General features: G+C 45.2%; 1 protein-coding gene across 7 annotated transcripts in view; it reads left to right on the plus strand.

The window, feature by feature from the left end:
- The window catches only part of TBCK (TBC1 domain containing kinase), a 90,251-nt gene that overhangs the window by 872 nt on the left and 72,069 nt on the right, over positions 1 to 17,310 (plus strand). For 3 of the 7 annotated variants that reach the window (XM_060278487.2, XM_060278486.2, XM_088660473.1), the window contains exons 2-3: positions 7,381 to 7,616; positions 13,422 to 13,494. In XM_060278487.2, the coding sequence (XP_060134470.1) occupies positions 7,424 to 7,616; positions 13,422 to 13,494 (266 nt within the window). In that variant the 5' untranslated portion in view covers positions 7,381 to 7,423. Of the gene's footprint in view, positions 1 to 5,486; positions 5,599 to 7,380; positions 7,617 to 13,421; positions 13,495 to 17,310 lie in introns of all 7 variants that reach the window. The other 4 variants (XM_088660472.1, XM_088660471.1, XM_088660474.1 and 1 more) reach the window with 2 other exon arrangements.

Genomic DNA, 17,310 nt, shown 5'->3' on the forward strand with positions numbered 1-17,310 from the left:
AAGCCCAACTCCCACTCCGTTAGTTTTCCCTAAACCTGTGCCACTGCTCCTACCATTCAGCCTGTTGCCTTATTCCCTCTGGAACCTTAACTTGCTGTTAACATGGTAACCGTGGCGGTACAGGTGCAGTACAAAGCCAGTCAGATACAAATATTGTATCGGGTTGTATTTGAGTAGACCTAAGTTCACCATGCCCATTGATTTCAACGGATCTGCTCCGAGTTAGGCTTGGAATGACGATCGCTCAATATATTTAGCAAATGTTTCACACAATCATAGAGTTGGAAGGGACCTCGAGGGTCATCTAGTCCAGTCTCCCTGCGGGTGGGTTGGGAACCCATCCCACATCCCTCATGTCACCCAGTGGTGTTGGGTGAAGCAAGAATCTGGTCATCTGCAGCTAGTTCCCCAGTATATAAACATAGACTCATAGAATCATAGAGTTGGAAGAGACCACAAGGGCCATCCAGTCCAACCCCCTGCCAAGCAGGAAACACCATCAAAGCATTCTTGACATATGCCTGTCAAGCCTCTGCTTAAAGACCTCCAAAGAAGGAGACTCCACCACACTCCTTGGTAGCAAATTCCACTGCCAAACAGCTCTTACTGTCAGGAAGTTCTTCCTAATGTTTAGGTGGAATCTTCTTTCTTGAAGTTTGAATCCATTGCTCCGTGTCTGCTTCTCTGGAGCAGCAGAAAACAATCTTTCTCCCTCCTCCATATGACATCCTTTCATATATTTGAACATGGCTATCATATCACCCCTTAACCTTCTCTTCTCCAGGCTAAACACACCCAGCTCCCTAAGCCGTTTCTCATAAGGCATCATTTCCAGGCCTTTGACCATTTTGGTTGCCCTCTTCTGGACACGTTCCAGCTTTTCAGTATCCTCCTTGAACTGTGGTGCCCAGAACTGGACACAGTACTCCAGGTGAGGTCTGACCAGAGCAGAATACAGTGGTACTATTACTTCCCTTGATCTAGATGCTATACTCCTATTGATGCAGCCCAGAATTGCATTGGCTTTTTTAGCTGCTGCATCACACTGCTGACTCATGTCAAGTCTGTGGTCTACCAAGACTCCTAGATCCTTTTCACATGTGTCACAGATGGGGTGTTGGCTACTCCCGAGTAAGCACTCCACACATCCTCTGGATTTTCATAGTTTTATTGTGCATGCTATATACAGTGGTGAGATGTCTCAAATCATGTCTGCTCTGCATGGGGCAGAAGCCCACAATGGCCTCTCGTGGGCTCTGACCCCCCTTTTAAGACTCCAAACGCCCCTCCTCCTTGCTCTATGGGTCCTCCGTGGTCCCAAACCAGGCTCCTGAGGTGCCGTTCTCTCTCCTCCCTCCTTTCCAGCCCCTGCTGAAGCTAGCTCCTCCCCTGCTTCCCTGCTACCAACCTGGAGCTGAGCCACCAGGACTCTGCAGAGCCCTGGACCCGTCTTAACCCTTCCTGTTCCTGATTTGAACTCCCAGACTTGCTGCTGCTCTCCCATCTGGTGGAAGTAAGCAGAGTGGGCTGCTCTCTGCAAGCCCTCTCTCTTACATCCACCCCCCCTCCAGGCTCCCCCCCCCTTTCTGAGGCCTGGTTTGCCTGGTCTGATGTCTGTAAAGAGGGCTGGAAGCCTGACAGGTCTTCCTCCTCTGTAGTGTGTGTAAAATCCTGTTCCCCGTCGGTGCTGGGTGGCTGGTCCGTGTAGTTCCTTCCGTTGTCATCCTCCTCCTCCCTCTGGAAAATTGCTTCCGATTCCCGGAGGGCTCCTTGGGTCTGCGTCTCCCCTGCTCCCCACCTGGGATCGCCCTCCCCCTCTGTGTTCCCTGTGCTACTGACGTGTGGTGGTTTGGGTCTGTGGGAGAAAGGAGCGTGCAGTTCCAGTGTGCGGTCCTCCCCTTGCATGGTGTGCGTGGTTGCCTCCGCGTTTTGGGAAGCAGGAGTGCCCTGCCTGGCCATCAGACATTTTAACCCCCCCTCCCCCCACCGGGAGCCCGGGCTCGCTGTGGCACTGTAGACCTCCTCCTCTTCCTTTCTTTCTGGAACCTCTTGGCTGCCTTCTCCCTCCACCCTTCTGTCTAGTGTCTTTTGTGTGATTTCTTCCCCCTCCCTCCTGTCAGCGTCTTGTGTTGGATGTGTGTCACGTCCTCTGAACCTTGGGCTTTCCCTAAAGTGTGAGAGCAAAGACCTGTGACCCACGGGATGGACCTTTCTCGCTGTAGGTGCTTCCCCCCTGAAGGTGACAGGGTTGATCTGTGTCAGAACCTTGAAGGGCCCCAGCCTTCTGGGTGCCAGCTTCTTCCCCCTTCCCCCCCATGGGAAGGCCTTCTGACCACAGCCAGACCCTGTCCCCTCCGTGGAAGACCTTCTCCAGTCCCCTGTGATGGTCTGCCCCCTCCTTGTAAGCCTCATTGCCCCTTGCCACGTCTCCATCCAGTTGTTGGTGTACTGTCTCCCTCCTCTCACCCCATGCCTCAATAGGTGGTCCCCCATTCTCCCCCTCCCCCTGCTCTGGGAAGGCTCTGGGGTTTCGCCCAAGACTGGCCTTACTGGGTGTGAGCCTCGTGAAGACATGTACTGCATGCCCCTCCGTGGGGTTGTCATGATATTGCCTGAGAATCTTCCCTCTGAGGGAGTCCTGGGGCATATACCGGGCATCATTGCTAAAGAGTAACCCCTCTTTCTCGGCAAGCCCTTCCCCTGCCCCCTTTTTCTCCCTCAAGTCCCTCCGTATGTTCTGGGTAAAAGTGTCCTCTTTGGTGAGTTGGCTCAGTTTCTCTTCCTGCATCCCCGCCTCTGCGTCGTTCCATCCGCCTGGGGAGCTGATGTGGTGCGATCCTGAGGATTCTCCTTCTTTCCTGCAGTGCTCCTTGCCGTCTGCATCTCCAAAGGTGAGATCTCCCCGGCGCTGGCTGCCCACAGGGTCATTGTCCATTAAGTCCAAAGCTAGCACTTCTGCGTGCTTGTTCACTGTCATCTTCCGAGAGGGGGTCTGTTGCGTGACCTCACCCTCCTGCAATTCCCGGCCGCCTACGGTCAAGACGCTCATGGGCAGCTCCCTTGGGAAAATGGGAATCTGATCCTGCTTAGCCAAGTGCACCGATAGGAAATCGTTGCTGCTGCCCCTGCGGAGAAGCCCGACTGTCTCCTGGGTCTGGCCTCTTGGCAGCTGCAGACTCACTTCCATCTCTTTGTCGTGCTGTGGGGTGTTACAGGAGGGCTCAGTTGTTGGTGCTCTGCCTGGCCCCTCCCCTCCTGATCTGGCATCCAGGCTTGTGTCTGTGCCTGCCTGCTCTCGCCATTCCTTCCTCTGGGGGCAGTGTTCCACCCAGTGGCTGGGTGCATTGTAAAGGCATCTCCCGCCTTTCTCTTCCCTCTGTTTTCCCGCGTCAGCGTTTGAAAGTACCCGCGCGCGGGCTTTGTCCCTCTGCATCACCTCTGGCTGGAGGGGGCTGTGCTGTGCTGCAGCTGCCTCCCCGGGACTGTATGGGAACTTGTGGCCGCTGCCTTTCCCCTCCGTCTGTCCCCTCTGCCCGGACTCGCCTCTCAGCCTCCTGCACTTCCACGCCACCATGCCTCTCAGTCTTAGAGCCAGCTTGTGCTGAGGGTCGCCCTACGAAGTGCTGGCCCGTCCCGAGTGTCCTCTCTGCTTGTCCAGCCTCCGCTCCCCCGGCTTGGCTGTGTTCAGAGCTGCTCGGTTCACTAAGCTTGGCTTCCCCTGTGCCCGGGTGCCTACCTGGTGCTTGAGCCGTTCCATAGTTGCAGGGTGCTGGCAACTCATGCCAATCCTCCCTCGGCATCTCTCTCTTCTGCTTTAGATGCTGCCAACTTCATGCCGGCTGCTCCATTTGCAGCCCTCTTCCCTCGGGGTAGCCATCAAAAGATTGTGGGCTTGCTGTCACAGATGGGGTGTTGGCTACTCCCGAGTAAGCACTCCACACATCCTCTGGATTTTCATAGTTTTATTGTGCATGCTATATACAGTGGTGAGATGTCTCAAATCATGTCTGCTCTGCATGGGGCAGAAGCCCACAATGGCCTCTCGTGGGCTCTGACCCCCCTTTTAAGACTCCAAACGCCCCTCCTCCTTGCTCTATGGGTCCTCCGTGGTCCCAAACCAGGCTCCTGAGGTGCCGTTCTCTCTCCTCCCTCCTTTCCAGCCCCTGCTGAAGCTAGCTCCTCCCCTGCTTCCCTGCTACCAACCTGGAGCTGAGCCACCAGGACTCTGCAGAGCCCTGGACCCGTCTTAACCCTTCCTGTTCCTGATTTGAACTCCCAGACTTGCTGCTGCTCTCCCATCTGGTGGAAGTAAGCAGAGTGGGCTGCTCTCTGCAAGCCCTCTCTCTTACAACATGTATTGCTCTCAAGCCTGGTGTCACCCATCCTGTATTTGTGCCTTTCATTTTTTTTGCCCAAGTGTAGTACCTTACATTTCTCCTTGTTAAAATTCATCTTGTTTGCTTTGGCCCAGTTGTCTAATATGTTGAGGTCATTTTGAAGTGTGATCCTGTTCTCTGGGGTATTAGCCACCGCTCCCAATTTGGTGGCGTCTGCAAACTTGCTCAGGATGCCCTCAAGCCCATCATCCAAGTCATTGATAAAGATGTTGAATAAGACTGGGCCCAAGACAGAACCCTGTGGCACCCCACTAGTCACTACTCTCCAGGATGAGGAGGAGCCATTGATGAGCACCCTTTGGGTTCGGTCAGTAAGCCAGTTACAAATCCACTGAATGGTAGCATTGTCTAGCCCGCATTTTACCAGCTTCTTTACAAGAATATCATGGGGCACCTTGTCAAAGGTGAGAGCAGTCCTATATGTGTTTACCTGGGAATATGTTCCACTGAACGCAGTGGGACTCATGAGTAGCTTTGCATAGGATTCTACTGCCAGTTTTTTTAAGCAGAGTGTCTGTATTACAGTCGTTTGAAGAGAGAGGTGAAAATGTAAACCACATGGTACGGGCTGGGTCAGAAAGGTAGATTTATGTATCTAGCATCGCCATGCTAGATCAGAGATCAACAACAACAACAACAATAATAATAAATGTTTTGTATGCTCACCTTATGAAGATGGTAGCACCCTCTCAATGTGAAAATGCATCTTAGAGGTGAGGGTTAAATATGGCTGCAGGCACCTTCACCAACCTGGTTATTCTGGACTGCAAGTCTCACTATCTCTGACCATTGGCTGTGCTGGCTGCGGCTATTGGGATTTGCATTCCAGCAACATCTGGAGGACCTCAGGTTGAGGAAGGTTGGTCTACAATACATTATGCACATCTGTAGATTGTCTTGCATAAAAGTCTTCACGCTATATATACTCTTTAAAAGCACCCCAGCCATTTCAAAATAAGATGTTTCATGAATGCCTTTTTGTTCCAATGTTTCCAATTAAAGAACTGTAGGGTGGGGGGAAAGGTCTGTGGGGAAACCAAGCCCCCTCTGATCCTCCTGGGCCTTCACATCTCAATACCTTTTCCGCAGGTGATTTAGAGCAGATCCTCCAGATGTCATTGGACTCTATGAGCCCTAGCCAGCTTGGTTAATGGTCACTGAAGATGGGAGTTGCAGTCCACCAAGAACTGGAGGGCCCTAGGTACCTCACCCCCACTTTAGAGCTTCAGAGGCCTTTTTTTGTTTTGTTTACCTGCAGTGTTAACCCTGAACTGGAATAATATTATCTATGCTTTGGTTAGCAGTCAGGCTGCCAAATTTGTACAGCCCTAGGGACCCAGGTGGTGCTGTGGGTTAAACCACTGAGCCTAGAGCTTGCTGATCAGAAGGTCGGCGGTTCGAATCCCTGTGACGGGGTGAGCTCCCGTTGCTTGGTCCCAGCTCCTGCCAACCTAGCAGTTTGAAAGCACGTCAAAAATGCAAGTAGATAAATAGGAACCGCTACAGCGGGAAGGTAAATGGCGTTTCCATGTGCTGCTCTGGTTCGCCAGAAGCGGCTTTGTTATGCTGGTCACATAATGTGAGATGAGCGCTCAACCCCAGAGTCGGTCATGACTGGACCTAATGGTCAGGGGTCCCTTTACCTTTACCTTTACCTTACTGCAAAATAAGGTACATGAAGTATACCCCCAAATGGCTAAATTTGGTCCATAAATTGCTAAGGACACTCATTACTAGGGGGTTCTGAGAATGGAACTTTTTGACTGAAATCCTTTGCTGATTTAAGTGGAATTAAGCCCTTTTGAATTCAGTGAAATATACTTACTGAATAAGTGTGCCTATGATTGCAGTGTTTGTTCCTAAGCATCAGATTTTGGAACATAAAGATGCCAGCAGAACAGAGTAAGCTGGATAGCAAGTAGACTTGTGACAGATACTGTGCCTGTTTACACTCTTGAAGCACTGTAAATTGCCAGCTGCCTTTTCTGGTTTCACATTTGCTCCGGATGGTTTTTTAGGCAGAGGAAAGCCACCTTGAAATATCACACCCACATGCATGAGGGTGAGGAATGATAAAGGCCAGTGTGGGCTTTGATGCAGGGGAAAGTGCATTGGGCCAGGAGGGCAGAAAAGAGCGGTCAGAATTTGGCAACAGAAGCAGTCCTCCATCTGTGGGCCCCTCTGGCAAAAGGCACACGATGGGGGCCTCAAGCATGTTGCTCCTAATTTGGGGACTGACACTGCTCTGATGCTTGCACACTCAGCTTGAGCTATATTTTATTTCCATGGTGCACAACTGATCGTGTTCCTGTGTCATTTAGCCAGCAGTAGGTGTGAGTTCTGTTTCCCCACAACAGCAGCTCTATATTATGCCAAAAAAGTGTTTGCAATTCAGGGCTCCTACAGGTGACCTTGCTTATGGAGCATTCATTCTGATTTGCGTGAGCGTTCATTCTGACTGGTTTGTGGGAATGTTTTAGGACATTAAACATTCATCCTTATTTGTCTGCAGGTTGCTTAAAAAACTTCCCAAACTTTTTAGTGCATTTCCCCATCATATTCTTAACACAAAAAGTCCATTGATGGATTGCTATTTTTTAAAGTGGATTTGGTGGTCCAGGTCAACAGGACATCATAATCTGCTTTAATTGTGCATTCTTTAATTTCTGCAATGTCCTTGACTCCCTCCTGCAAAATAGTGACTGGCTGCTGCTGCTCAAATATGCATGGATGCACAGGTTTTCTAGATCATATCCTTACTTGCTGGACTTAAATAAATAGCATGATTCCTTTGCAGAGTTCAGTTCAGCCTATAATCTTCTAAATACTGTATTCTGTTAATTTGCAGTTTATTGCTTTATACATTTTCAATGCTAAAAACAGCTTTCATTACTCTGTTATAACCAGCAGTAATATCAATGGCATCCATTTGCTTGACTAGCCTGGCTTTATTGTTTATCCTCCCTTTTTTCTTTCTTTCAAGGAAACGCTACTTACAAGGAGGGGTATCTCACGGAACTCCTAAGATGTTTCCCTTAAAGGATGCGGAATTGGGAGCCTTTACCTTCTTTGCGTCTGCTCTTCCGAATGATGTTTGTGGGAGCAACGGCCTGCCCTTGACACCAAACTCCATAAAGATCCTGGGACGCTTTCAGATTCTTAAGACAATTACACATCCTAGGCTCTGCCAGTATGTGGACATTTCCCGTGGAAAGCATGGTGAGTGTGCTTTCTCCCCCCCCCCCCGCCCCATAACTTTGGGGTGTGCATGTAGGAGTGTTACAGTAATTATTCTGTGCATGTGTTTCAGAGCATTAGACTTCAAAGCAGCCGTCAGCATTCCCCCCTCCCCAAGACAGCAGTTTGCTTTTCCCCAGACTGACTCTGTAGCAACATTTTTCAGGCTTGTCTCTATTGTTGCACATAACAGACACAGATGTAAGCTGCTGAGCTGCAGCCCTTTGTTTTCCTGTAGTTCAGATCACATTGATAATTTTTAGGTATTTCCTTTTCTTTTTCACACTCTGCTTATCTCTCTTTACTCCATTCCCCCCTCCCCCCTCTGTCCTTCGCATGCTTGGGGGGGGGGTGTCTTGAAAACTGCAGGCTTCTTTCAGTCCATTTGTTCCATAGGTTCCTGTAATTCATCAATCTGTCTTTCTTTTTATTTAATTCTTCAAATCTCTCTTTTGATGTTCAGAGTTTAAAAGAAATGTGCTCCACAGAAGGCGGCCTCGACAATTCTCTCCCAGTCCTCACATTTTGGAACTTATCAGTGTGCCATATATCATGTTGAAGATGAAGTATAAGCTGTAATTTACTTATTCTGTTATTTCTGTTTGTATACTGCCCTTCATCCAAAGATCAGAGGGTGGTTCGCAACATAGAAATACAAAATAAGAACACAAAAATACATTTAAAAATCAAAATAAACCCATAATCCCCTACCAAAAACACGTTTTAAAAGGCATTGGGATGTTAATCAGCCAAAGGCCTCGTTATAGAGAAATATTTTCGCATGGTACTGTATGTAAAAATATGTAATGAAGGCACCAGGCGAGCCTCTCTGGAGAGAGCATTCCACAAATGGGGAGTCACTAATTCTCATGTTGCCACCCTGCAGACCTCATGTGGAGGAGGCACATGAAGAAGGGCTTCAGGTGATGATCACAGGGTCTGGGTCAGTTCATACAGGAAGAGGTGGTCCTTGATGTATTGTGGTCCATTTAAGGCTTTCTAGGTCAAAACCAGCACTTTGAATTGGGCCTGGAAACCAAATCAGCCGGTGCAGTCAGGCCAGGATTGGTGTAATATGCTCAAACCATCTTACCCTAGTGAGCGGCTTGACGTCTGCACCAGCTAAAGGTTTCAAACTGTCTTCAGAGGCAGCCCTGCGCATAATGTGTTGCAGCAAATCTTACTTAGAGGTTACCGGAGCATGGAGGACAAAAGTTAGGTTATCCTTATCCCGAAAGGGGCACAGCTGGCTCACCAGCTGAAACTGATGGAAGGCACTCCGCACCACTGAGGCCACCTGAGCGTCAAGCAACAGCAAAGGATCCAGAAGTCCTCCCAAGCTATGTCTCATAGGCCACGGAATGTGTCAAGTCAATCATAGAATCGTAGAGTTGGAAGGGACTTTAACATGACTGAGAAAAAGGAGATTTCGGGTTGAGCTATGCCCTTTTTAGCAGGCTATTTCCCTTGCAAAATGCCATCTCTTAAGTGCATCTTTTTAATCTTACATATTCCTCCTGTGAGGAGAACTGCAATGCTATGTGTGCAGCCTGTCTCCGTCTGCACTCAGAGGGCTCCTTGAAAGAGAAAAAGCTTTCCTCACAACTTGCCTTGCATACTGCTCTACTGTATGTGCTTTTTATAATCGGCTGTTCAGTTTTTCACTTGACTTTATATGTTCTATTTACATTTTTGATTTTCCCATTCTCATGCTGGCTATCACATGTGACCTGTCCTTTAAAGGGCATTGTATTTTCCGAAAAATCTTACACATCACTTGGGAAGACAGGCAATCAGTGTACTGGAAGAAGCAAGGATCACCTGTGTTGAAGCAATGGTTCTTCAACATCAACTTCGTTGGACTGGTCATGTTGTGCGGATGCCTGATTATCGTCTTCCAAAGCAATTACTCTATTCCGATCTTATAAAATGAAAAGCGTAATGCTGGTGGTCAACCAAAGAGGTTTAAAGTCTGTCTTAATGCGAATCTAAAGAAAAAAAGTAGTATAAACAGATGTAGTATAAATGTAAAATGTAGTATAAACACTGACAACTGGGAAGCACTGGCCTGCGAGCGCTCCAGTTGGAGAACAGCCTTTACCAAAGGTGTCACGGACTTTGAAGACACTTGAACTCAGAACGCAAGGGAGAAATGTGCTAGGATGAAGGCGCGCTTGGCAAATCCACACCGTGATCAACTCCCTCCCGGGAACCAATGTCCCCACTGTGGAAGGATGTGTGGGTCCAGAATTGGCCTCCACAGTCACTTACGGACTCATTGTTAAAAACGTGTTTATGGAAGACAATCTTACTCAGCTATGAGTGATTGCCAAAGAATAAAAGTTAGTTCAGAAGTCAGGGTTTTCCTGTCTTCTGTAAACTGTTCCAAACTTATTCAATATGATCGTGCTGTCTTGGTATCTTGGCAGGGGTGGAGGGTGACTGTAACACCTGGGATCAGTTTTATTACTTTTAAGTGAAGTTTCTTACTTTTCTTTTACATGGTGAATTTTGTTTAACTGTAGCTTTTGCTGTATAGCTAAGCAGAATGTCTGGCAAAGTAGAGGAGAAGCTTCACATTGTAAATCTTTTTTAAAGGAGAGATGGTTGTACGTAGAATGGCAATATTCTTGCAGCTATACAAGAATAATGTATTGTGATGCAGCTCAGAGAGGAAAATCCAAAAATAGCCTTAGCTGGCGGTGCATTTTATAACAAAATTAGTGCAGCAGAATGGATGTGCCAGTCACGATCTCTTTTTATTTGTTTGAATTTCCATGGAATTCAAATTGTAATGCCATAAAATACAATACAAGAAATAAAAGAAGCACGATAAATGCATTTAAAAACCAATGTGGATATTTAATGGGATGGATATACCATCCTCAACCAAAATCCACAGACCACCCAAATGAAGCTCAGGGAGCGCAGTTTCGGAAATGCTGCCTTAAGTAATGCTGTTATCAGGAACAATGTTGTCAATTACTAAGATTTTGGTAGCTGTTCAGGGTAACTGTTCCCCATGCTCATCCACGCACCTCAGTTGTGGATAATAGTAAGGCAATCGATATTCCTGTGTGAATGGAGTTGGTGAGGGCAGGAGATGTTTCAGCATGAGGCACTGTTGTCTTTCAGTTGATCTCTGAATTCCTGTTCTTTTTTCACCATTACAGCCCATTCCTAAATTTGTTTGTTTGTTTAGTCGTGTCCGACTCTTCGTGACCCCATGGACCATAGCACGCCAGGCACTCCTGTCTTGCACTGCCTCCCGCAGTTTGGTCAAACTCATGTTCGTAGCTTCGAGAACACTGTCCAACCATCTCGTCCTCTGTCGTCCCCTTCTCCTTGTGCCCTCAATCTTTCCCAACATCAGGGTCTTTTCCAAGGATTCTTCTCTTCTCATGAGGTGGACAAAGTATTGGAGCCTCAGCTTCACGATCTGTCCTTCCAGTGAGCACTCAGGATTGATTTCCTTCAGAATTGAGAGGTTTGATCTTCTTGCAGTCCATGGGACTCTCAAGAGTCTCCTCCAGCACCATAATTCAAAAGCATCAATTCTTCGGTGATCAGCCTTCTTGATGGTCCAGCTCTCACTTCCATACATCACTACTGGGAAAACCATAGCTTTAACTATACAGTCGTACCTCGGGTTACGACCACCTCGGTTTGCGAACAGTTCGGGTTACGAACTGCGCAAACCCGGAAGTGTTTTCGCCGCGCGTGCGTGCGTAGAAGCGGCGCGCGATCGCGCTTTGCGCATGCGCAAGATGGCGGCGCCCATCGCGTTCGGGTTACGAACTATTCGGGTTACGAACTGCGATCCGGAACGGATCGTGTTCGTAACCCGAGGTATTACTGTACGGACCTTTGTCGGCAAGGTGATGTCTCTGCTTTTTAAGATGCTGTCTAGGTTTGTCATTGCTTTTCTCCCAAGAAGCAGGCGTCTTTTAATTTCGTGACTGCTGTCACCATCTGCAGTGATCAAGGAGCCCAAGAAAGTAAAATCTCTCACTGCCTCCATTTCTTCCCCTTCTATTTGCCAGGAGGTGATGGGACCAGTGGCCATGATCTTGGTTTTTTTTTTTTATGTTGAGCTTCAGACCACATTTTGCGCTCTCCTCTTTCACCCTCCTTAAAAGGTTCTTTAATTCCTCCTCACTTTCTGCCATCAAAGTTGTGTCATCTGCATATCTGAGGTTGTTGATATTTCTTCCGGCAATCTTAATTCTGGTTTGGGATTCATCTAGTCCAGCCTTTCGCATGATGAATTCTTCATATAAGTTAAATAAGCAGGGAGACAATATACAACCTTGTCGTACTCCTTTCCCAATTTTGAACCAATCAGTTGTTCCATATCCAGTTCTAACTGTAGCTTCTTGTCCCACATAGAGATTTCTCAGGAGACAGATGAAGTGATCAGGCACTCCCATTTCTTTAAGAACTTGCCATAGTTTGCTGTGGTCGACACAGTCAAAGGCTTTTGCATAGTCAATGAAGCAGAAGTAGACATTTTTTCTGGAACTCTCTAGCTTTCTCCATAATCCAACGCATGTTTGCTATTTGGCCTCTGGTTCCTCTGCCCTTTCGAAATCCAGCTTGCACTTCTAGGAGTTCTTGGTCCACATACTGCCTAAGCCTGCCTTGTAGAATTTTAAGCATAACCTTGCTAGCGTGTGAAATGAGCGCAATTGTGCAGTAGTTGGAGCATTCTTTGGCACTGCCCTTCTTTGGAATTGGGATGTAGACTGATCTTCCCCAATCCTCTGGCCATTGCTGAGTTTTCCAAACTTGCTAGCATATTGGGTGTAGCAAAGGGGGTGAGTGCTATGCCTTAAAATTTACCCTCCTTCACAGTGATGGATAAATGTTCCTTTTCAAAAAACAGTGGTCTATCTCCTCAATGTGGTAAATAAAATAAAAGAGAAAATAACAAGGGAGTAGGTTAGCCCATATGTACTCGTAGCAACTGAAACAATTTGTATGTTTAGCTATTATTATACTAGCCCTGTTCCAAAAAAATGGTACCCACTTATCTATTTTTTTCTTTCTTGTCTTCCTTCACTTACACAAAAAACTTGGTAGTTTTGATACTGAAAGAGTAGCTAATATAATACTGTACTAGAAGTTTCTAATACATTTCCAAATGCATTTAGAAAAAGTAGAATATCGGAAGTACTGACTGTAAAAGTGACAACTAAACTTTCAAAAAATGGGAATAGTTGCTTAAAAAAAAACTTAGTTACCTTTTTCAAAAATTACCCAAGGCAACATGCAGAAATATAAAATGTATACAATATTCAGAGTTTATAACCAAAACAATAATAACAAAATCTTTACCATGCTAAAAGCACACACTCCGTAAAAATTGCCAAATCAGAAACTGGTAGAATACAACCAAAAACAAATAAAAAATTATAGATCAGTAAAAACAGCCCATCACAGAAAATTTCTATTTACTCTATCCCCCCCCCAAACTACCATGGTTGCTGATGTGAAATGGGGGAGGGGGCGGGGAATGCTCATATGTTCTCTACAATGAAATTGCTCTAGACAGTTGCTGGCTGCAAATAATTGCCATCTATGTGTTAATTCGGTTATATTCTGTGTAACTGTATACTGAGTATGATTTTCTATTCCCCTAAAATAAGTAGACATTCTCTTTGTATTACGAGATGCAGTGCTACCATAATATGGTTTTAATTTCAGTGGGATGCGAGAGTGAAAGTGTTTTTGTGCCTGTGTGCACTGAGATACTAAATCTGTCTCTCTATGTACATTTTTCATCAGAGAGGCTAGTGGTTGTTGCGGAACACTGTGGAAAGAGTCTGGAAGATTTGCTTCGAGACAGGAAACCAGTGAGGTATGGTATCAAGGAAAACGTTGCAAGGAAACATGCAAACTGAAAGGTTTATCTACTTTAAGTTACAAAGTCCAGATGCACTTTTTCTTTTAAAACGTTAACTACCTTTGCAGGTCTAACAGATTCAAAGCTGACATCTTCCAGTACTTTATCCTTCTGGCAGCCAGATAAACACACGCTTAGGGTGAAGCATATATTTACTTCACAAAAGTTTTACGATTTTACGATGAAAGTACTGGAACCTGCCAGCCATTTCTTCCAATATGCTTTGCTTGTGTTTTAAGTTATGTTTCAGATAAGGAGGTTTTTTTGGGTTGTTGTTTTTTTAAGCCAACCAAAAACGTATTGAGGAATTGTGTGTACATGACAGTCCTTGTGCATTAGTTGTGCAGGGTTTTAAGCTTCTAAATGATGAATGTTAGGTTCATTTCTATATGAAAAGAAAATGAAAGCATATATCTTGATGTTTCCCTGCAGTTTCTGTATTGCTATATGATATAAAGTGCAGCATTAGGTTCAGGACATTTTATATTGCATAGTGTAATGTAAAATGCAGAACATTATTTTCTTCCAGCCGACAAAGGAGTACATTCTATCCAGGTGAGGGGGATACCTCTGCTCAGCGCAGAATATAGCATGGCAACCCTGTCTGCTTCTGGCCTTAGACTGGTAGCATAGCACAGCATCCCTGTTGATATGACACATACAGAGATATGATTGTGTGGATACAGGAAGTGCCTTCTGCTTGTTTGCACAGTGATCTGAAGCTGTAGATGGAGCCTACCAACTGTTTGCACATAAAGTCTGCATAGATGGAGCTGCTTTGCATAATTTGCACTCTCTTCAGGGTACAGATTGTGCAGGTAGATTGTGCAGAATGTGCACGTGTACATTTTTAGAATCTTTAGGGAATGGGGCCAGATTTTGGCACAGGAATAGTGCTTAGTAGGATTTCCTCTGAGGACATGGCATCCCTAGAATCAGGCTCTTACAGTGGTGTCTGCATTTTGATAAATATGAAAATAGGGAGAAAGAGAGAGAGAATAAAACTTTTATTGCACTAGCCAAAGGCCAGAGTATCATCCAAAGAACAGACGAAAAACAGTTGATACATATGCAGTAAAACCATGATCAAATCTACCAAAATTTCACTAGTGTTGAATTTAGATTCTTTCCTACTGATTTATTTAGCTGGATTGAAGACTTGAGGGGCAATTTAACACATTTTGAAATGGATTGAAAGTAATGTATCTCAGAAATTATTTTAACACCAGGTCATTAAGTGCCAGCTCCTGCAGAATAAACCCCAATTGTCCCCTTGGCTATAGAGCAGAAACTGAGAGTGCTTCTATCTGAGTCCTGTCATATGTGCATGACATATGGATGGAGTGAGCTCTAAATTTATCTTCATTGCATGTTGACAGATGTTGGTGTATAGAGTATACCCAATGAGAGGGTGCATGTCTGTTCGGTGGATATCGGAGATATATAGCAGATTGCTCAACAATTAACAGTTTGCTGTGATTAAAGACTTCTAAGCCCCTGTCACCAAAGATTGTTAAAACTAGGATATTCCTTTACATAAATTACATCCTGTGGCTTCAAAATTTTGCCAATTAAGTGGTATTTAAATCTTGCCGAATAGAATAAGAAGAACCCAGCAACATTTAAAAAAAAAACAACTCTGTATTTTAAACTTTCAAAGCATTTCACAAACTCGTTTCACTGCTTTTTGTAATTCTAGCAACCCTCTAATGTAAGTCAGCATTGTTTTCTCCTTCTGCTGGGTGAGGGGGTGTTGAAGCTGAGAGATCGTGGAAGAAGCAACATTTGAATTTGGGATTTGTAGCTTTATCACTTACCTGGGAGTAAGCTCTATTGAATCTCATAAGACTTGCTTCTTAGTTTCATATACGGGGTTTCACTTTTTAGGTACTGAGTTATGTCAGCTCTCGGGGATGCTACTAAGTCCAAGAATAATATTGGCCCAACCTATATCAAAATGTTGTACTGTTTGTCTAAAGTATCTCCAAAGTGAGTTTAGTGTTAGCAGTTTGCCTTCATATTTTTCCCCCATAAGCATTATTTGAATCTCCAGTCCTTTAATTCCCTCTTTGCCCAGCAAGTCAAAAGACTGAAAGCTTTTCCTCACCTATCTTAAGAGAAATGCCCAGCCAGTGGCGAATTTTTATGGAAGCATAATTTCTAAAAAAAATTAAGGCCCAAACCAGAAAAGAAATGTGCCTCCCTCAAGGCTTTTTGTGTGTGTATTTCTCAAGCCAGTACATGCTGCAAAATTTCAAGTTCATACTATGCAAAAGAGAAGCTGTTTCACCTCAGGGATACCTTCACTGAGACCAGCTGAAACATTTCTCATTGCTTTTCAGTTAATTAAAATCGACATCTTTTTGTTTCTGTCAGAAGACCTTTCAATAGCCAGAAATAATTGAAGAAAGAGCAATTCCCAGTTATGCTATTCAATCCATCTCCGTCAATTAGCTTTGCAGGGAATTATTTGGGGTCCCCCCCGCCCACTTGTTTTGATTGTAGCTCATGATAGGAGAACAGGTTTTGTACCCAAAGTTGATATGCATGCTATTGCAATTAATTTCACAAACTGTTATGGAATGGGAGAAGCTGTCCTTATGGTTTATAGATTAATTCTTCTTGCACTTGCCAGGAAATAAGTCCTTTGCACCTGTACCACAAGCTGATGTCAAGTCAGCAGGAAATCTTCTATTAGGCTGTTGCTGAAACTGAAGATATACCATGGTCCATCTTTCCATGCATATTGCAAAACAGCAGGTTGTACAGCTGTCTGATAGTTATTTGCAGTTAATCTTATGAAGTCATGCATCATTATACACATTACATATGAGGTAACGTTTGCATAGGTGTTTCTGCACAGTTCTGTTTTTTGAGTCCACGAGAACGGTCCTCCTTTTTCTCCCCCTTTTCCATAAGGTGGTGATGTTCCACGAGGATACTACTTAAGAAGAGCTTATCAGAATTTCTAACTCCAAAGTGAGATATCTGAAATAGTTACACTCTATTTGGCTTCTCTTGTAACTCACTCAGGAAGCTAAACATTCCACAGAAACATTGCAGCACACTTTTCTGTTATGATCTCTATGTATCCCCAGATGGATACATTTTGGATAATGGAAACCTTTTGTTAAACGTAATGATCTTCAAAGCCTCTTGAGAGTATATTGTTACCTCTACCATACTTTCTCGGCAATCTTGTTGAAATAACCTGGGCAACAGTATAGGTAGAGTTGCAGAAGGTGAAATGTTAGCATAACACTCAGCCCCACGAACACTGGGAAACGGATATAACCACTTCTCAGTAGGTGTCAGGATCTAAAACATTTGGTTTAGAATAAAGAACTTCAAGAATTAGGCCCGGGGGCCGGATGCGGCCCAATCGCCTTCTCAATCCGGCCCGCAGATGGTTCGGGAATCAGCATGTTTTTTACATGTGTCCTTTTATTTAAAATGCATCTCTGGGTTATTTGTGGGGCATAGGAATTCGTTCAATATTTTTTTCAAAATGTAGTCCAGCCCATGGCTGAAAAAGGTTGCTGGACCCCTGAATTAGACCAAGGCAGTAATCCTATGGCATGCTTACAAGAGAGTAAGCCCCAGTGAGCATGGTGGGTAAGCATGCATTGCATTTTACAGTAAATCATGGACAGCTTGGTTTTTTCCTGTCTGCAACTCAAATGAACTTAGGGCACATCTGAGCTGTTAGGATTCCTGATAGTTCTATGGCCTCTTAAATCTGTGTGTTAGAGAGCGGTTATTTGTTTCTTA

Source organism: Zootoca vivipara, chromosome Z1, assembly GCF_965207765.1.
Source record: "Zootoca vivipara chromosome Z1, rZooViv2.hap1.1, whole genome shotgun sequence".
In the NCBI taxonomy this organism is placed as follows: Eukaryota; Metazoa; Chordata; class Lepidosauria; order Squamata; family Lacertidae; genus Zootoca; species Zootoca vivipara.